Raw genomic sequence first — 20837 nt, forward strand, 5'->3', positions numbered from 1 at the left:
GCGAGTCTTACATACGAATTCGAAAATTCTAGATAAGCATATAGAGAGAGTCAGTAACCTAAGATGGAGGTAGCTGAGATACCTCGTAAGTGAACAAATGACCCTAGTAAGAGAAACTAGGAGTCAATGACGAATAAAATTTAAAAACACTGGAAAGATTAGATATAAACTCATGAAAGATTAGCTACTTACGGACTAATTTAATTATTCATCAAAATTATTTGAACTTTTCTTTCCAGATTTACTTTTCTTCCCAGATTTACTCTCTTTCCAGATTTAGATAATGCAGGCCAACTGAGGTGAGACCAACAGGCAAGAGATCAGAGGGTGAGACCAACAGGCAAGAGAACACAGAGAATCCATGTCTGGGTCTGTTTTGTGTATTGATGCTTTCGCTGTTGGTTGTTTTAAGTTTAAATGGTACTCGTTTTAAACGTTTTACTTGACGTATATGGAAATATTTTAAAATTTATGATTGGTTTTCGGACTTTATTATCAATGTCTGTGGTAACTTCTGTGAATCGCGTTGTCACGAGCAGTTGTTAAAATAATGAAAACAAAAGATTCTACATGAATAATAAGGTTGTTATTGCAACTTAATATGTTATTATGTGTGGAAAAGTCGGAACGATGCCATAGATTTAAACGGTTATAATAAAGTCATTAAAACAATATGATGGAAAATAAATAACGTGAATTTAAATAAAATAAAGAAAAAAAATTAAAGCAATGTCATATATAATATAAAGGCTATAAACAATATGAATGCTTCTACCCTAGCTTCGATCCTATGACTGTCATCGTGACATCGTCATCCGTACATGAGTTCTTTACCTTTACTTGAAAATAAGCGTAACATGTGGCTTGAGTATTTTACTCAACTCCACTACCGAAGTTGAGAAATACAATCACATGCAATATGGTGAGACTTATCCTTTCATATGAACATCATGACATGACCTTGGGCTCCACTTTTTCAGTTCGAGTAGGTTTGGATGTGTAGTAATTCTCTACCCACAACCCACGCATGCGCACATGTACCTATCAAGCGAGCTCGTATACGTACCCCTCGAGCCTGACTCGTCAAGTTAGCACATGCTCACACTACCGGACACCACAGAAGAAAAGGGCGTGCATAATATCATGACGAACATAAAAATCATATTGTATCCATATGTACTAATCATAACAGGGAAGTATCTGGATGCTCGTGACATATTTAACTGCATGAGATCCCTATAGTTTAAAATTACGACATAAGTTTGTGATGTAAGTCATACCTCAATTCATTCCTAACATAAAGAGACTATGAAACATGCATGTGTAATTCTTGTCATATCATACTTAACATAATTTACATGGCGTACACGGTACGAAGTATAACATAACACAATTATAAACATGACATGTGCAGGAGCCACGAAGTACGTGTAACATAACATAATTTACAGAACATGACATCATACGACATAACATAGTATAACATAATATAACTTGACATGACTAGCATAACATAACACAATATAGCACTGTCAAAATAATTATAAACATAACATGTGTAGGAGCCACAAAGTACGTATCATCATACGTCATGCAATTGTCCAACAAGCCAACAGTGAAGTCACTTACAAGGCTAGGGTTGGCTTAAGCCGAGATCACTATATTTTTCCTTCTAAACTTTCCCTCAAGATTTTAAAACGCGTCTAGTAGAGAGAGGTTTTTCCACACTCTTATAAGCAATGTTTCGTTCTCCTTTCAAACTAATGTGGGATCTCATAGTCCACCTCCCTTGAGGGCCCAACAGCACACCGCTTTATGTCTGGCTCTAATACCATTTGTAATAGCACAAGCCCACCGCTAACGAATATTGTCATCTTTGGATTTTCTCCTCAAAGTTTTAAAACACGTCTAATAGAGAGAGATTTACACACCCTTATAAGCAATGCTTCGTTCTTCTCTCCAACCGATGTGGAATCTCACAAAAACAATCGATACACATGGTCGGGTAATCTTAAAACAATGAAGAAGAATGATTCACATCAGTTAATCCGACCAGTCCAAAAACTTGAGGTTCCTTTTCACGTAACTTTCCTTTCCATTTCTTTAATTCTTATCTTCGTCGTTAGGTATTTACGGTGAAGATGTCTTTCATTCTTCCTATTTGGAGGGAATATTAAGAACTTAACGAGACCACTCAACAGGAAAAGGAGAATGTTATACTTATGTTCGTTTCTTAGCTCCCTTTCTTTCCTTTTCTTTCTTAAAAATACTTCCATTTAAGACGAGAAAAAAAAACGTATAAATTACGAGTTTATCCTTTCATTAAAAGAATCAAATGGTCCCAAACAATATTATAAATTTCAAGAGTACACGTATAAATTAAAAATTAGTGTTAAAACATATCGAGATTACAAACGAATTTTATGTGTCATCCATCTTCACAAATTCTTTATTCAATAACAGATGAGGTGAAAATTCAGATCTCGAACCTCTCAGGTGATGATATATATATATATATATATATATTAACCCATGGAACGATTATCCACCGATTATTTGGATTTTTTTAATTTTTATAATTTAGTTAAAATATGAAACATATTTATGAAATTTAAGCAAATTAATAAGGAATAAATTGCAAATTTAGCCTAAGAACAAACATAATAACACGTTAAGAATTGAGTCTCCAAAATTTGGGGAATAAAAATGTGTTTTTTCAAAGGGAATTTGAATTGGGGGTTGTTACGTAAGAACCAAAGCCCTAATAAGCTGTGTCTTCTTCTCTCTTTAACGCTATTATTGATTCTACGAGATGAAGTAGGTGGGCTGTTCAGCCGTCAAATTGACCACAATGTTGAATCTGTTTCTGTTCACCACTGGGAGCTGCATCAATCCGTCTCAGGTAAATTACTTTTTTATTGCTTCCGATGAAAGGGCGGGACAATTGTTGACGAATATGGTTGCCTTCTCGATTTGCTCAGGAATAATTTGCATAGCGTATGAGGCTGATGTTTATAAATGGAAAGTGAATGTGTAGGTCGAGTTTTGCGAGCATATAAATTCTTTGCTGGGGATTGAAATCTTTTGCAATGGTAAAATCCAAAGCCGTCGACTGTCCAATTATATGTTATCGGCCAATTGAACCCTCAGACCTTGAAGTTTTGGAGCAAATTCATGGTAATTTGTTTCCGATCCGGTATGTGAATCCGTTTGAGGGTTTGGTTCATTTTGATTTTGAGATGTGTTTTTGAAGTTAACGTATGGGTATATTTCTCAGGTATGAGTCGGAGTTTTTTCATAATGTTGTTAATGGGCGTGACATTGTGGCATGGGCAGCGGTCGATCATAATAGACCAGATGGAAGAACTGATGAGCTTATTGGATTTGTGACTGCACGAACTGTTCTGGCTAAAGAAAGTGAGGTTGGTTTTACCTTAATTGAAGCATCTGAATGGATTCAGGAAGTGAATTCCTTTAAGATTGAAATTTTCTTGCTTTTCAAAGTAAAGGATTTGTTAGTATCTTAGATAGTCAATCGTACTTGGGTTGGCATTAGCGCTTCAATTTCTAGGTTGGTTGACGTTTTACCTTTATATATGCTTGATGGTTCGTCTTATATTTTCTTTTTCATACTAGAAAGAAAGTTTAAGCTGTTTTAATTCAAGACCTTTGAGCATTTGGATGTATAAATCTTTTGGTGTAAAGCTAATAGATTTGAATATCATTTTTCCATTTTAGAGTTAACATGATACCAAAAAAGGTTTTAAGATCACTTGAAATACATCATGCTTATTGGGAGATAATGTTATCATAGCTGTTTCATTGACCTTGCGTTCAAGCTGAAACTCTTCCGCCATGTCTGATGTTATGCAAGTATTAGTTCCTATAGGGAGACCTTTTGTGACGCCCCTACTTTTCTTAACCTAATTAGTGACGTCAATCCATGCTTGCTTAAGTCATAAATGCGGAAATTCGTAATAAACATTTTAAAAATAAGACCATAGACTTACATAAGCAATTCAAAACATGAAATTCAGCTTAACATAGTTTTAAATGTAAATCAAGCTTAAGAAAAACACTTAACAACGGACTGAAATCCAATGCGTCCTATCATCCACTAATTTAAAATCAAAACATTCAACTGCCCTATTATGCTCCCTTCTGACTTCCATGGCCTTATTTTCAAGATGTTTATTATGAATTTCCGCATTTATGACTTAAGCATGCATGGGTTGACGTCATTTATTAGGTTAAGAAAACTAGGGACGTCACAGTTTAGGGGAAGCTCAAAAAGTACAATATCTGCTAGTGGTGAGCTCGGGTTGTTACACCTTTGGTGTTTGGTCACATTGGCGTTGTTTTTATTATAAACTGCCTCTGAAAGAAACATTTAGGCCGTGATCTCTTCTTAACAGTGAAACCTTAGATCATACTGGTAAGATCTTTGGACATATCTGGAGGTCTTTGTGGAAGGAAGAAGTTTGGGTGGACTAAACATTGACGATAACAAAATAAAAAATATTGCTTTCCTCTTCAAGTGTGGAGGGAGATTGTTATCAATATTTATGACCTGAATCAGTTCAGTTGATCTCTTAACTGGCTGAACCGCTGCTCTTGGGTCTTGATGCTCTCGGTTTTCTTTAGTCAAATGTAAAGAGTTCTGGCAAGAATATATTGCCTTCAAGTTGGCAATGGCATTAGTGTGAAATTTTGGTAGTACTTTTGGCATTTGGCTCCTTCGAGCATTGCTTTCCTTAACTTAACCATTACTTTGTCCAAAGAAAGAACAATTGCAGACTATTGGAAGGTGGATGATCTTGGTTGGACCTTTAGTTGTTTGAAGAGTGCTTGGCCTCTAACTACCAAGCTAATAAGGAATACATTCCTAGTCAACGTGAGGACCTTTTGGTGTGGTATATAGAACCCTTGGATATGTTTTCCACCATATTAGATAATGTTTGTCTTCAATGCTGCCAATGCAAAGCCAGAAAAGTTCACCATAGCCTACAAAAATGCTCAAGATAAACTACAGAAAACGCACATCCTTCTCCTCCCCTCAAGTATGCTGGAACTACAAAAGAGAAGAAGATTCTGTAGATCACTTATCCATTAGTGTCCCTTTGGGGACATCTGAGAAAATGGAATTGACACTTATGCATTAGTTGTCATTTTTCTTCCTCCACTCTGTTCAGTTCTCTACTGCATGTTGGATTTGTTTGGTGTGTTCTTATAGATATCAACATGGTGTTCCTAGAGGATTTTCAGATTGGTAGTTTAGGGGGTTAGTCAGAGGTCCATTGGAAAAAAGCCACTAGTCTATTCTTTGACTCCTTTGGATAGAGAAAAGCAACTATATAAATTTAAAGATCAGCAGAGAGATTTTTGTTCATTTTTGGAGATTGTACGATATATTGCTTCCTCCGAACAATGTAATTAAGTGCAAGTGATTAGGACTTCAAATTCATTGGTACAAACACCATGGTTGGTTGGCTTTGAGAGAGATTCCACAACTTTGAGCATATGCTGGCTGTAGGAGAAAGGACATGTTTGTTTGAAGTTTGGTCTTTCTTCCTTTTCTAGGAAGTTACATTGAGTTCCTGTTGAGGAATTCTTTAAGCATGTGGTCAGTAAGTTGAGTTTGTAATTGGTGGATGTATATTTTGTAGAATTGACTTGAACTAATCTCTTAACAGTCTTTTAGCTACTTTGACAACTGAAATCACCTGTCTTGGATGCTGAAAACTGGGTATCTCTAATTTATACTTGCTTAAATGTCATGTAGTTATCTGATTTACTTCGGCATGATTCATTAACCACGGACGAAACTCTAGTATACATTCTTACACTTGGAGTAGTGGAAAGCTACAGAAACCTTGGGATAGGTACGAGTTTCTCGGAGTTGTACTTGATATTGTTTTTTTACACTAATGTCATGTTTTCAAATATTGAATTGCCAGCTAGTTCACTTGTTCAAAAGGTAATTAAGTATGCCTCAAGCATCCCGACTTGCCGAGCAGTTTATTTGCATGTAATTTCATACAATAGTACTGCTATCAAATTCTACAAGAAAATGTCATTCAAGTGCCTACGAAGACTGTCGGGCTTTTACTTTATCAATGGTCAGCATTATGATTCTTACCTGTTCGTCTACTACGTGAATGGTGGTCGGTCTCCATGCTCTCTATTGTAAGTACCAAATATCAACTACCTTTAAGGCTTATATATGATTGCATGCTTGCTGAGAATGATACTCTCTTTGATGTGGTGGTCCTCTTTTGCCTCTTATAGCAACCAAAACCTCATCAAGAATCTTTTGACACTTGGAAAGACCTGAAACATGTTAACTGTAGAGGAAACTACTTATCTCAATCTTTACCAAAACTTTGGAATAGAAAGACCTGAAATACTCTTATTCAAACTTGTTACAGACTGACGAATCTGAAGTTCATGTAAACGTGTAAATTTTGGGTGGTTGGTGATAATAGGTCTCATTTTTGGGTGGTAAGGTAAGAGGGGAGGTGTAACAGCCCAAGCCTACTGCTACCGATATTGTTCTCTTCGGGCTTTCCCTTTAGGACTTCCCCTCAAGGTTTTAAAATGCGTCTGCTAGGGAGAGGTTTCCACATCTTTATAAATAATGCTTTGTTTCTCTCTCCAGCCGATATGGGATCACACAATTCACTCCCCTTCGGGGCCCAGCATCCTCGCTGGCACACAGCCGGTGTCTGGTTCTGATACCATTTGTAATGGCCTAAGCCCACCGCTAATAGATATTGTCCTCTTTGAGTTTTTCCTTTCAGGCTTCCCCTCAAGGTTTTAAAACGCCTTTGCTAGGGAGAGGTTTCCACACCTTTACAAAGAATTCTTTGTTCCTCACTCCAGCCGACATGGGATCTTAGAGGAGGAACTGGACAATAGAGAGTAGACTGAAAAAGGATAGAGCTGGAGAGATGGAGAACATGTTGGTGGATGGGTAGAAAACAGATAGAAGGGGAAAGAAATGACGCAAGGGACAGAACCAGGTGAAAGAAAATCTATTACATTAGAAACTGGACCTTAAAGAAGAGATTTAAGAGAGGAGGGAGTGCTAGAAAGACCAAGAATCTCATTCACTATTACCAGTCTGATTCCATCAACTAGTATCAATCAAATACTAATTGTTACTAGAACTTCTAAAACGTACATTTCAGTTTATTTTATTTGGAAACGTTCCGTTTGTCAATACAAATGTCGGATGGTTCCAAAACTTGTAAGCTAGAGATCTTCTAAACCTTCAAGCTCACATTCCCTCTTTTTTTAATCGGTTCGTTTCGTATACGTGCAGAGAGGTTGTGAGTTTCATGGTGAGTTATTTAAGGGATGGTATAAAGTGTGTAACTTCAAGGCTGAGGAAGAATGAGAAAAGGAAGGTGTCAAAATGGCCCAAATGTAAAGAATCTCACAGCCTCATATCGATGGCGCAGAGCAAGAGAAATCTGGTGGTTGAGAGCAGTGGATATGAATGTGTTTAATTGGATGATATGATGTGAAGCAACTGAGAAGGAAACCGCTCACTGTATGCCCCTACTCTTCCTTCCTTCTACTCTCTATAATTTATTGTAGTTTAAAACGTATATATATACTAATGTGATGATAGTCTGTTCTCAAATGTAATAAACTTTGGTGATGTTTAATATGAAAGTGAGCCTTATGCATCCTTAATTCTTCAACTTTCGATTCTTTTTTTTTTATCAACTTGCCATTGTAGCACGTGTGTGTAATGCGGACTTGATGTCGTCTCCGCTTTTCTCCTCTACATTATTGACATAATTTTCAACGTACGAAGAAATCTTGTAGTACTTACCAATGAGGCATTATTGATTAGTATTACGTACAATTATTGATCTTGGTATTAAACTTGAGAGATTGATCGATAAACATGTTGCTTGCTATCATATCATTTTAACATAGTTTTATATTTTATACTGTACTACTTTTTATAATATTTGAAAAAGTGATCGGGTGTTCAAAAAAATTTGATTATCCAAAAAACTAAATGAACCCAATCCTACTCGGTTGGGTTAAATTCAAATAAATTGAAAATTTTTATGTATTGAGTTGTTTATGGATTTATTGGATTAAATACTCTATTTTATTATTAATTTTAAATATATACATTTTTACGTAAAATACAATTATATATATATATATTTAATAATTTTGATTATTTATTCGTTCCTCTCTTGAAAATAATTTTTAACTAATATTTTATTTTTATTATAAATAAAATTTTAAATCAACTCAATAGGAAAATAATAAAAAAAATTAAAATAGTTCTAAAGATGTCATAACTCGATCCAATTCGAGCAACGACACCATGAGAAGCAACATAAATAGTTCTAAAAAATGTCATAATTCGATTCGATTCGAGCAACGAACACCATCAGAAGCAACATAAATTGGATTCAGTGAGATGTGCCTATTGTAAATCTCGTGAAGCTGGATATTTTGGAACGATTCAAACCCGATCTTGTTGAAATCAGGGTTTAGAGATTCCCTGCCCGGATTGGGATGGGCTCAACATAAATAGTTCTAAAAAATGTCATAACCCGATTCGATTCGAGCAACGAGCACCATCAGAAGCAACATAAATTGGATTCAGTGAGATGTGCCTATTGTAAATCTCGTGAAGCTGGATATTTTGGAACGATTCAAACCCGATCTTGTTGAAATCAGGGTTTAGAGATTCCCTGCCCGGATTGGGATGGGCTCAACATAAATAGTTCTAAAAAAATGTCATAACCCGACCCAATTCGAGCAACGAGCACCATTAGAAGCAACATAAATTGGATTAAGTGAGATGTGCCTCTTGTAAGTCTTGTGAAGCCGGATATTTTGGAACGATCCAAACCCGATTTGGATGAAATCAGGGTTTAGAGATTCCCCACCCTGATTGGAATGCGCTCAACATAAATAGTTCTAAAAAATGTCATAATCCGACCCAATTCAAGCAACGAGCACCATTAGAAGCAACATAAATTGGATTCAGTGAGATGTGCCTGTTGTAAGTCTCGTGAAGCCGGATATTTTGGAACGATCCAAACCCGATTTTGATGAAATCAGGGTTTAGAGATTCCCTGCCTTCGATTGGAATGGGGCAGCCCTAGAGTTGCAGAACAATGGCATAACCACTTCCGATCTCAAGTACGTCTCTCTCTCCCTCTCTCTGCGATTTAAATTATCGGTACTCTCTTCATTATCATCTGTTAATTTTCTCTCCATCGATTTCTTTTTCGGTTCAATTTCGCTTTTCTTCATCTTCCATTGACACTGTTTCTGTAGACCTAGAAATCTAGCAGAAAGAGTCACCTTCTTCTTCTTCTTCGATTCTAACTTGGTGTTGGTTCTCCATTTCAATTTGTAAGTTCTTGTTCTTCAGCATTTGTGTTCCAGGATCTGAGTGAGAAGTAGATTATGTCTGTGAGAGGGAGGAAAGTCTCCACCCGAGGGGAAGCAGTGGCAGCAAGTTATGCTTTTGGGCCCCTCGAAGATGATGTTATTATAAAACACAGGCTTCTCACCCGTACAACGACCACAAGGGGGGAACCTCCATTGAAGAAGCTCCAGAAGAAGTTCACTTCCTTTGTTCTTGAGATTGAAAAGGATGGGAGTAATCATGATGACTGTGAGAAGCTTTCCAGAGCTTTCTTACAAGAGCTATCCACATTTGAAATTCCTTTGCTGAAGAGTAAAGCAGTTGTGGATGCAAATATTAGGGAAAAGGAGAGCTTCCATGAGTTTAAGGATGAGATAAACAGACAAATTTTGTTAGCTCAGGATGATATTGAAGATCTTAAGAAGCAGCTTGAAGAAAGCAAAATTGAGAGGCAACACAAGGAGGAGTGTGAGGCAATTAGGAAACTTGTAGCAGCACAGCCACCCAGGTCTGTGACACAAAAGACTATTGTGGAGTTAGAGAAAGAGATTGCGGCACTTGATGCGGAGAACACAGCTAGTTCAAGGATGCTGGAGCTTCGCAAGAAACAATTTGCTCTTTTGTTGCATGTGGTATGTTTCCTTCAGCAATGTTTTCTTAGTTATATTCTTTAATTGTACTCCTAAAATGAAAATTTTGGTCTCTTTGTTTGATGATTCATTAGTTTAGACCTTGGATTCTCCCCCACCGCCATTTTTTCACTTTTGAATTGTTCAGGGATTCTTAGACTGATTGTTGCACGAAGAAGATTGAGATGTATATGGTATCAGTGCTTGAACCCCCAATCTTTGGCTCATTTAAGGAAAAATGAGAATGATTCTATTAGAGTGTTGCTAGTTTACTCTAGGTGCTGAGATGGTAGGAAAATTTGATTTGATAAAGAAGTAACTTTTAGTATTCCGTCTTTTGGAGAGGAATCCCTTCATGAATGAAGAACAAACTCTTTAGATAAACATAGTGAAAGCCTTGCTTTGGAATCTATGGTTGTAGAGAAATCACAGGACTTTCAATGAGACCAAATCTACCTATGAAACGTTCTTAAACAGCGTGCTTATGGCTATTGGGTTTGTCTAGCAGACTCACAGTTTAAATCTACCATTTTGCCAAGCCGTTCCGGGTATAAATATTTTAGGCCTTCAATCTTTACACTGATTTTGCGAATGACACGATCACTCTTTTAGAAACGAGCTTCATGGGTCATCCTTTCAGCAAGGAAAAGGAGGTCTTGTGCGTCTTTATCGACAAAAGCTTCCTATACCATAAAATCAAAAACATTCGATTTCACTTGGTGTAAATTCTCCCCATATATTTGGGACTACAACCTTACTTCTCTGACATATTGGCATAGTTTTTTGTAAATCCTTTTGGCATTTTCCCCCTCTTTGTAAGTTCACCTCATCCAATGAAATGAAGGTATTTGTTTCTCATAAAATAAGGTACAACATTTTTTTTGTAGCAATGTACAACTTCATGCTTCTGGTGATGTCATACGAATATAGAATGCTTTTGTAACAATCCTATCTCAATGCTTCTGGTGATGGCAATACAACCTGTTTCTTATAAAAAGAAAAAAAAGGAGGCTTTATCTTGATTTGCATTAGAATCAAATCTTCAACGAGGCACTGCTTTCTCCTAGCCACTATCCCATGCATGCTTTAGTTTCCAACTGAGGGTTTTCATGAAGCATATGTCTACCACGAGGTTCTGAGAAAGATGAAATACCTTTAAATGCATCTATTCAAGAGTTATAGCTGCAGCCACTTTGTAAGAGATCTGACGGTCCACTATTAGCCATTCTAGAATCTATTACATTGTTCCCTCGTAGGGTTAAAACGTTCTGTCACTGCCATTTGATCCAAGGGTTTCACATTCAACTAGAGACTGCCTAGAAAATACCAAGTAGAAAGCAAAATTCACCCTGCTTCTCCTGAATTTAAGGAAAAGAGTTGTTTATCAATAATTTGTTTTGGGGGAATAGAGAAAGTTGTGGTATAGTGCTTGGTTGGTAGTTTCCAGGGAAATGTCTGTATGTGTTTTTAACTTCCTTATTGGAAATGAGTTGAACCAATACATACGTGGGAGGAGAACGAAACATTTTTTATAAGGGTGTAAAAACCTCTCCCTAGCAAACACGTTTTAAAAACCTTGAAGGGAAGTCTAAAAAGGAAAGCTCAAAGAGAACAATATCTGCTAGCGGTGGCCTTGGGCTGTTTAATCTGAATTAACATTTTGTATATATACTGTGTGTGTGTTTTTTTCATTAATATTCTTTTAGAGGAAGAAGGAGCTTATGATTGGGGCCAAGGGACATAGCGAGGCCTTTCAAATCTCTAGAAATTGTAGTCACAACTAAAAAATCTCTGTTTGTTTGAAGATTGTCCTCTGCTGCAACATTTTTCAAGCAAAAATTCTCTGAAATCCTATATGAGCAGTAGTATTGTGTCTAAATAATTGTTGTCTGGCTGTGGTTGTGTACAAACTTTCTACCTAAAACTTGAAATCCTCAACTGATATTGGTGCAGGTGGATGAGTTGCAAAACACCATAGAGGATGAACAGAAGAGTTTAATGGAGGAAATGAGAATCACAGCTGAGGAGAATAAGATTGGTGTGGACGATGCTAGTGGAGGCCTGGAAGCCATGGCTGTGGACTGAGACAGCAACCCTCTGGGATGTTCTGGTGTAAAACTTGTAAGCATATTTTTCTTTAAAAAAAACTCAATATCTAAGCTGTTATTTATCTAGAAATCTTGCTCAAAGTCAAGAAATCAAAATGAAATAGTTGGATCTTCTGGATGTTCTCCTGAATCAAGTAAATCTTGTTCTTATTCTTAGGTCTTATAGGTGAAACGACATGCCATGGTAAAGGAATAAACCCATTTCCTATGGATGTTTAGGAGTCATGTTTCTTTGTACCGGAAATGTGAGTGAAACTTTTGGTTCGATGAAATTGTTATCACCGACTATTTCATATCATCAAAATTGATTTCGAGCCATTAAAGACATGTTTGAGAGTAATTTTGAACCTAACAATATTATATTAACTATCCTAAACTTACTCTCAAACATGTCTTACATGATTATGATGCGTGCTCGATGGCCATGTATAACAAAAGATGCATCAAATGTGGCTATTTATAACAAAAGATGCATCATTTTCATTTCACATGGTGAGTATAACTACATTATCAAAAGAATTACTATTCAAGAAATGAAAGATGAGATGATAAAGTATTACTCTCTTATTGAAAGAACTACCCTTTATAGTAAAGAAAGAAAAAAGATATGGAAAGTTTATATTATCCCGTTTAGTTCCTGAATTTTAAGTTTGTCCGTTTAGTTCTTAGCTTTATAAAGTGTTTGGTATCTTTAAACTTTTAATTAATTATGTACGAGAAGTCCTTGAATTTAAAAAAGTTTCTAACGAGTCTTTAATCTTTCGTTTTTGTGTTTATTAAGTCATTGAGATTTTTCCCACTATGAGATGATTGTAATTGTCAATGCTAATTCTGAAGAAGAGAAAATTAAAAACAAAATAGTTATCGAACATGACCTGAATTTTCTGCAAGTGCTTATCGAGAATTTTCAAGTTATTCCAAACACACTAAACATCAACGAATTATACATCTTTAAGCTCGTCGGCGCGTTGAAGACTATAAAAGATTATACGCTTACAAATGAAAAGATTATTTGATCAATCGACGAAAAGAAACTTGTGCTTCATCACAAGTTTGGAATCCTCCATTATTGAAAATTAAACACACAGCAAAGTCACACCCATGATATTATGGATAGGCAACATGAATGGTATCATGCATCCTTGGGCTGTTGGGCGTTGAGGAAATAGCTCTTGGCAGCTTGAGCTATGGCTATCAAAGGTTCAACACTGGCTAATGAAATATTTGCAGCAGCTTCTTCCTTCAACTCATATTCCACCGATGATTTCACAATGCTACTCTCTTCATCCTTCTCAATTATCTCAAAACAAAACCTGTAAACAGTGAATCCAAGATCCAGGTACCCTCCTTCCACCATCTCCGCTATTTTTATACGCTGTTCGTTATCTATTTTCACGAACTTCTCTTTGTATCTCATACCCCCTAAATCTGTACGGTATCATAATTTCTTATTGTTAGACTAAATTACACATTTCCACTCTAAACTATGGCATTTCTTTCGACAAAGAAATTAGACCAAGAGGACGATTAAGAAGAAGTTGCGATAAAAAAAAACTCAAATATAATCTAATTCAAACCAGGTCAAAGTATAATTTTTCGAAAATAATTCTTCAAAAATAAAATCTTGGATCTCTTCGAAATTGATGTAATGCAAGACAATTAAATAACTTTATCTAAACTAACGTAACATATGAATCAAAATTAATTTGGGTCAGTTAAGAATATACTATAAATAATTTTGAACACGACAGAAGTAATTTTAACTGATTCAAAAACTATAACGACAAAAACTTATCAGAGTCGATACTGAAAAGATCGAGTAGTAAACGAGTAATGTGACTTACCGGGAGCAAAAGTGACGTGGACAAGAGTTCCTTGGCCGCCATCGCCTTCAAGGAGCTCGACGTTCTTGATGATATTGGGGAGGTGAAGTTGGAGGAAATCAGCAAAGTGAATGGTGCCATAAAGCGCCCAAACTTTGGCCGCCGGCGCCGGAATCTCAGTCTCGTCACTGATTTTGGTCACCATTTTTGTTCTTCCTGGTTGTTCTTGGAGAGCTGCAGGTCTTGTTGTTTAAAGATGGAGACTTCCACCACAGATTTTGATTGGTCCTCCCAATTTTCATCAATATCTTCTCACTTCTCATATTTAAATAATAACGAGGAAAATGAACTCATTTTTTTATACTTCGTTTCAATTAATTTAGGTTAAAATTAATGCAAAAAAAAAAAAAAAAAAAAAAAAAAAAAAAAACATAAAACCTTATTTAAAAAATTAAAAAATATCCTTACCATTAATACTATAATTTATATATATATATATATATATATTTTTTTTTTTCTAAAAATTTAAGGATATTAATGTTGGTTTTGAAAGCATACTGACGTCCTTTTTTTCTCTCTATAATAAATGACGGTTAGTATGTTTTCAAAATTAACATTAACATCCTTAAATTTTTAGAAATACATATATACCTCTGTATATATATATAAATAACTAGAAAGACTATTTTTGAACTTTTTTTTAAAAAAAAAAAAAAAAAAAAATATTTTTGAAGTTTTTAAAAAATGTTAAGAATGAAACTTTTGAAATCATGTGGTATTAATTTTTCGAAACCGTTAAAAGTTCAAAGATATTTCTGAACAAATTATTAACCAATTTTATCCCGAACTCATTAAAAGTTCAAAAGTATTAACGATTCCGGTCTAGAATCCTTCAAAACAAAGTATTAACCGTTTCCTTCGAAATTAACGGTAATGATGTGTTTTTTTTTTTAATATATTTTTAAATTTAAGGATATTTTTAATTCTTTTAAAAAAAAAAAGTTTGAAGAGTAATATTGTTGAAAAAATAGGATTGACAAAGGAGATATGTAAGTGCAAGAACATGCATACATGTGCAATAAGTATTGTCCAAGTCATGTTGCCAGCTGTTGACACCTTTGACTAAATTAAAAAAAAAAAAAAAAATCTATTATAAGGGACAATTTGTATTGAAACTATAAATAATTACTTAAAAAATCCTCTTCCACAAAAATACAAAAACTTATCAAAACCTTCCAAATTTCGTTTTTATTTTTAATTTTTAATTTTTTTTAATATCAAAATAACATGTTTTTGTTTTCACTTAAATTTACTCTATTTGGTATAAATTTACTAAAAACCCCTTGTAATTACAATTATCGTGTTACATTTAAATGACAATACATTAAGGAATTGAGACCACGTCCGATTGAACCATTTTGAAAATAAGATGATTAAGAAAAGTTTAAGAGAATTGAAAGTAACTGTCTGTACCAATGACATAAGGGAAATAAATTTTCAAACCCCGTTCAAAATCGTGAGATTTTAACCAATAATTGACTCTTAACTGATCAAGACTCTCACGCTGATATGAAATTGTTCATTTTGAATATGAGCTCCAGTGACTTTGGTTTGGGCTTCCCCAAAAGACCTCTGATATAGAAATCAACCCAAGAGAAAGTATGAAACGGATTAGTTTGATGATCAAGATCAAGAGTAAAGAAAACTCGTGATTCGAATCACTCCACAAGAGGTTTGATTAATACTACTTGAATCACTCTAGCATGCAAGTTCTAAACACAAGAATTTATAAAGAATGTTTAGCTCTCAACAAAGCTAAAATATAAATTCTATTTTTAATTCTAAAATCTGATGTCTAATCAAACAAAAGAAGACTTTATATAGCATTTACAACCTTAACCTATGATACATAACTTTCAAATTAAATGGGCCAGTAACCTCCATATTAAAATGACTATTATTGGTGAAATATGGTAACCTGGGTTAACCTTAATTCCTATATTTAAAACTAGCTTAACTATGAAAAATAAATAGTCCAACTATAATGAAATAGTGCAATGAATGAAATGTACTTATTAGTCATTCTTGGACTAGTTTCATAAATTCAGCGGAGTTCATTAAATACAATTAAAGTGCATTTAATTCATATGTTTCTTGAAGTTCAACTTTGCACAATATATAAGTGAAGTTTTCACGTCTTCTAGAATTTCCTTTGATAAGCTCGCTATAGCTTGAATATAACTATATAAGGTTTGTTGTAGTTTCTTGGCTTTCGTCTTGTAATTGAACCTTGAGGTATGGAAATTCCTTGGTCGTGGTTCATATCAACCTCGTAATAAAAGAGGTAGTATTTCTTAATTATAAATTCATGATTATTTTTTAAATTAGTAGATGTGAGACTTTTATCAAACAAACTCTCCCTTGAAACCTTCGTCTCATGCCCGTCGTTCATACAACCATCTCAAACGCTCCATACACGAATCGAGAGGTGAAACGAAAATTCGAGAGACAAGGGAGAGGAAGAAATGTTGTATTTTGGGAGAGGTTGTTGGGGATTTGGGAACGTAGGAGTGCCGTGGAATTGTTGTTACAAACCACCAGAGGATGAACCGCGGCGGAAGTGTGAGGAAATAGTGTCAGATCATCGGAGTTTCGTCGGAAAAGAAGAGGGAAAACTCGTGGGTTTCAGTCTGCGTTTTCGGGCGAGGAAGGCAAACCATCGGGCCAGGATTTGGGTCAGCCCATTAATGGATTCCTAAAAACCTTTCGGCCCATTTACATAGTACGGCCCAATAAGCCCAGACTTGTAATCCAACATCCACGCGACCCACATACCCAGCTACACTAACCCAACTCGCGTCGGCCCAGTTTATGACCTGATAACCGTTCCAGCCGCGGCTCAGCTTTTGGGCGTGTGTGACAGCTCAATCGGCTCGACTCATGACTCCGTTGTCTCGGCTTGGTGACTCGCTCCGGCTCGACTTGACAGCTTGACTTGACGGCTCGGCTCCTCGACTTAAACGGTTCGATATTCAAATTATTTATAGTTTTCTAGGTTTTCGACCTTTTTGATTCCATTTTTGACATTTGAGATCGGTAAGACTCTTATTTACTCAAATTGATGACTTATGTCGGAAAGAATTGTCATGTTTAACTAAGTTATTCCCTATATGTGACTTATGTTAGAAGCATAGTTAAAAACAACTATGGAGTAATTAGTAATTTAGCTAGTGGATCAGGGAATACATCTTTTGACGCCTTCTTTAGCTAGCTTAAATTATTTGGAGTCAAATTTAAATTATTTTATGTAAAATTAAGTGAGTGAATTTCCACACTAGAGTTCTAATTTATGATTTGTGGGGCTTAATAGGTAGAATTAAATTTTAGAGAGTAGCATTAAGCTAGTATCAAAGGATCGTAATAGCTTCAACTTATGCTAACCAAGTGACTCCACTATCAGTTTGGTTGGATGAATTGTATTATATATGATGATGAATGCTCAATGGCCCTTGAACGTGGCATATGTATGATTGATATGTTATGCTATACTAAATTGTGTTATGTTATGCTATGTTAAGTTATGCCATGTTATTCATGATATGCTATGGTACGCTATGTTATGTTATATTATGCTATGATAAACTATGCCATATAATAAAGATATGGTATTTTGTCATCGTGCCATGTATAATTTTTTTTATGAAATTGTTAATCTATGATGTAAAAACCTCCTTAGACCATGCCATAAAAACTATCTATGTATTACAAAACGTACATGAATTATGTAAGCATAAATCACAGAATTATTATGATTATAGATAAATAGAAATTTGTCTTGCATCGTATATTATGACATGATTATAAGCTATGGGGACCTTATACATATTTGTGTAACACGTGTATCAAGATACTTCCCCACTATGATGAGTCAGAGGTGAACACTATGACTTATGTTCATCATAGTGTTATGTAGGCCCTTTTCCTCCATGATGTTCGACATAGAGCCTGTTAATGAGTGTTAGCCCAACGAGCCATGTCTAGGGGGTGTGCGAGCCCGTCTTGCCCGGACTGGTAAGTTGCCTAAGACTATGCTATCTTAAAATGATAGATCCCACAATGTTGCACGTGTTTGCATTTTTCAACTCCAATAGTGGGGTTACTTACTTAGTATTTCATAAAATACTCAAAGCCATGTGCTACTTTTACATTTTAAGTAAAGGTAAGTCATCTCTATACGAATGACAGCAGCGTGTGAGAAAGGCCATGAAACTAGTTGTTAAGGTAGTTGCATTTATGTTCATTTTATAACCCTTATGTTAGATCAGAGCATTGTGTTACTCTTATCTAAGTCTTTTGAAATCATTTATGAACTATTTTAAATGAAGTGCTTCGCACTTTACAGTCATGTCATGCATGTAGTAACTACTTTATTTTAGTAGAAAAACAGGGTCGTGCACTTTCCTTTTCAATGACTCAATTATAGGAACAACTTCATAGTTAAGCGTCCTTTGCTCGGAGTAATTCTATATTGGGTGACTTTCTAGGAATTCTTCTAGAATGCATGTGAGTAAGGACAAAGAATACTTGTAACACTCGTTTCTGAAGATAGTTTTCACTTTTAAAAGTAAAAAGCAAGTAACCTAACCCTATCACAGAGGATGCAACAACATGACCCACACTCATTCAAATATATAATTAGTGAATCAATACTTTATCAAAACTTATTCCAAACTTCATATAAATTATTGTTTTGGTACTATTTGGAATATTCTTAACTAAACGATTTCACTCGTCTTAATTTCACCTCTAAGTTCATCTCGGACTCATGTGAGAGCAATAGAGAAAAGAAAGAGAGTCCCGTCTAAACTTAACATATGAAATAGATAATGAAAGAACATGAAAAGTAACACATAATTGGTGGCTTGATTAAACCATTTATAAAAAGAAGTACGTATGCAATGAACACTATTCTTTCACTTCCTCATAGAACAAAGAAGAGAGAACATTCATAACATCATTAGGCAAAGCAATTCCAACTTCCACTCCTCCATTCCCACTTCTACTCTCCGTGATAGAAAAAGTCCCATTTGGGTCCATCGAAGCCATCTCCACTTTCTTGCTATTTCCCCACCCGAAGTCAATCTCATATACTCCAAACCTTGGCGATCCTCCCACTCCAATCATTTTAGATATGGGCATCTCTCTCCCCCATCGACCTAAAATTTCTTCCACCATTTCCACTACTTTATTCTCCTTCACACTATTCTCTATCTCCATCATTCTATCACTAATCTTGTTTGCAACCATTGCCATCCCATTTTCTTCCTCCAATTCCTTTGCTTCCAAAAACACTCCCAACGTACTCACACAATTACCAAAATAATTGAGACCCCCTAGAGCTCCCATACGAGGCCGCATATCCATAGCGAAGAACAAAGCAATCTTACTTTTCGGTTCAATTCGCTCCGCTTTGACGATGCACGTTGAGATAAGAGAAAATGCCAACATAAAAGTTGATAACCGACGAGGAGTGGATGAAGAAGTTGCTACCACTTTTGTCCTTAACTTCTCTATGTCGGTGCGTGTAAGCTCAAATGTGGCATACACCACATCGTCTGAGATGACCCTTTTTGGGGTAAGTCCAAGTATTTTGGGTTGACGAACAAACGCTCCATAATACTTAACGTATAATCTTTGCAACCCATTTGGATCCCTTGCGGCTGTTCGGTCAAAAAATGGTGTCAACTCCGGGGGCAGCGTGGGGAGATTATTATTAGTACAATTGAGTGTACTACAAATGGAAGCCCATGATTTCAAGAACATGGTGGATGTTTTGCCATCAACAACCACATGGTTGGTTACGATGCCAATGGAAAATCCACTTTTGGGGAATAGAGTGATTTGAAGAGACATGGGTGGAGCAATGGTGTCGGATGTTGGGAGTTGGGGTACGAGGAAATGGGATTCCTTTGCCTTCCGGACATGATTTGAAGAGAGATGGTGGAAATCAGCCTCTGTTTTAGCAATAGTGAGGGAAACAGAGTCGCCAGGGTTGTAAAGAATAAAGGGGTCTTGAGAGTGATGGGGCCAAACGAGGTTGCCAGCGAGAGGGAGGAAATGGGAGAGTGTGAGAGAGAGAGAGTGTTTGAGGGTTTGGAGAATTGAATCGAAGCGAGGCAGGTCATTGGCGGGCAAGGTGTAAAAGAGAATACGCTCGGTGGGTGGGGCTAGAAATTGGACAAGATCGAAGAAAGTGAGCGGGAGAGAGAAGTGAGTGGGCGGGGAGGGAGAGGGAGTGATATTGCAGACCTCCAAAACCTCCATTATTGCCTTTTGTTGCTCAATTTTGGGTTAAACAAGGTTGATATGAGGTTGCCTCTTTTGTACTCCAACTTTCTTAATTTTTGTTTTTTGTTTTTTTTTCCTCCGTAGTTAGAAAGTGAACATCAAACACGTCACATTGTTCCCTCTCATTTATTCAATCGAGATTTATATTTTTTAATCTTACAAAACGTGAAACATGTGGTCCTCTAGAGTGGTGCCCTAAAAAAGAAAAGAAGTATTTAAAATAAAGGCCATGTGGACCTCGTATGAAGTGGAAGTATGGTGCCCGCTAATCTGAGCATCATTCATGGATGATTATCAGATGAACTGTCCAATAAGACAGCGTACACTTCCCTAATCGGCCTATGCCTTGATTGAGAGTACTAGTATTAGAGTGGAAAAAGGGTAATAGAGACTATGATGACATCTTACCTATTGTAGATGGACCTTACGATGCGTGTATTTTTTCGTGCTTTGGTGTGCACTTTTTTCTACTTTATTTCTTCTACTTTATTTCTTCTACTTAAGACCGGTGCGT

General features: G+C 36.0%; 4 protein-coding genes across 9 annotated transcripts; 2 read left to right on the forward strand and 2 right to left on the reverse strand.

Annotated features, from left to right (window-relative positions):
• Positions 1-2716: 2716 nt before the first annotated feature.
• On the forward strand, positions 2717-7706 carry LOC111448355 (histone acetyltransferase MCC1-like). 3 transcript variants are annotated; one of them, XM_023087905.1, is made up of 6 exons: positions 2717-2902; positions 2982-3196; positions 3278-3422; positions 5783-5882; positions 5958-6186; positions 7325-7706. In XM_023087905.1, exons 2-6 carry the CDS (start codon positions 3090-3092, stop codon positions 7509-7511), a joined length of 768 nt encoding a protein of 255 aa, XP_022943673.1. In that variant the 5' UTR covers positions 2717-2902; positions 2982-3089; the 3' UTR covers positions 7512-7706. The 3 variants fall into 3 exon arrangements, with proteins under 3 accessions (XP_022943673.1, XP_022943674.1, XP_022943675.1); XM_023087906.1 differs by having other exon boundaries at positions 2719-2902; positions 3027-3196; XM_023087907.1 differs by having other exon boundaries at positions 2719-2902; positions 3038-3196.
• A 1335-nt stretch (positions 7707-9041) lies between these two features.
• Positions 9042-12479, forward strand: LOC111448358 (THO complex subunit 7A-like). 4 transcript variants are annotated; one of them, XM_023087914.1, is made up of 4 exons: positions 9042-9183; positions 9433-10047; positions 11998-12165; positions 12310-12479. In XM_023087914.1, the coding sequence occupies exons 2-3, from the start codon at positions 9454-9456 to the stop codon at positions 12127-12129; spliced, it is 726 nt and encodes a 241-aa protein (XP_022943682.1). In that variant the 5' UTR covers positions 9042-9183; positions 9433-9453; the 3' UTR covers positions 12130-12165; positions 12310-12479. The 4 variants fall into 4 exon arrangements, with proteins under 4 accessions (XP_022943682.1, XP_022943678.1, XP_022943679.1 ...); XM_023087910.1 differs by having other exon boundaries at positions 11998-12447; XM_023087911.1 differs by having other exon boundaries at positions 9066-9183; positions 9419-10047; positions 11998-12447.
• A 570-nt stretch (positions 12480-13049) lies between these two features.
• Positions 13050-14284, reverse strand: LOC111448201 (S-norcoclaurine synthase 2-like). Its single transcript, XM_023087667.1, has 2 exons — positions 13997-14284; positions 13050-13580 (listed from the first exon to the last, which is right to left on the reverse strand). The coding sequence occupies exons 1-2, from the start codon at positions 14178-14180 to the stop codon at positions 13285-13287; spliced, it is 480 nt and encodes a 159-aa protein (XP_022943435.1). The 5' UTR covers positions 14181-14284; the 3' UTR covers positions 13050-13284.
• A 4617-nt stretch (positions 14285-18901) lies between these two features.
• LOC111448598 (malonyl-CoA:anthocyanidin 5-O-glucoside-6''-O-malonyltransferase-like) lies at positions 18902-20608 on the reverse strand. Its single transcript, XM_023088280.1, has 2 exons — positions 20561-20608; positions 18902-20314 (listed from the first exon to the last, which is right to left on the reverse strand). The coding sequence occupies exons 1-2, from the start codon at positions 20606-20608 to the stop codon at positions 18941-18943; spliced, it is 1422 nt and encodes a 473-aa protein (XP_022944048.1). The 3' UTR covers positions 18902-18940.
• Between the last annotated feature and the right edge of the window lie 229 nt (positions 20609-20837).

This window comes from Cucurbita moschata, unplaced genomic scaffold (genome assembly GCF_002738365.1).
Source record: "Cucurbita moschata cultivar Rifu unplaced genomic scaffold, Cmos_1.0 Cmo_Scf00010, whole genome shotgun sequence".
In the NCBI taxonomy this organism is placed as follows: domain Eukaryota; kingdom Viridiplantae; phylum Streptophyta; class Magnoliopsida; order Cucurbitales; family Cucurbitaceae; genus Cucurbita; species Cucurbita moschata.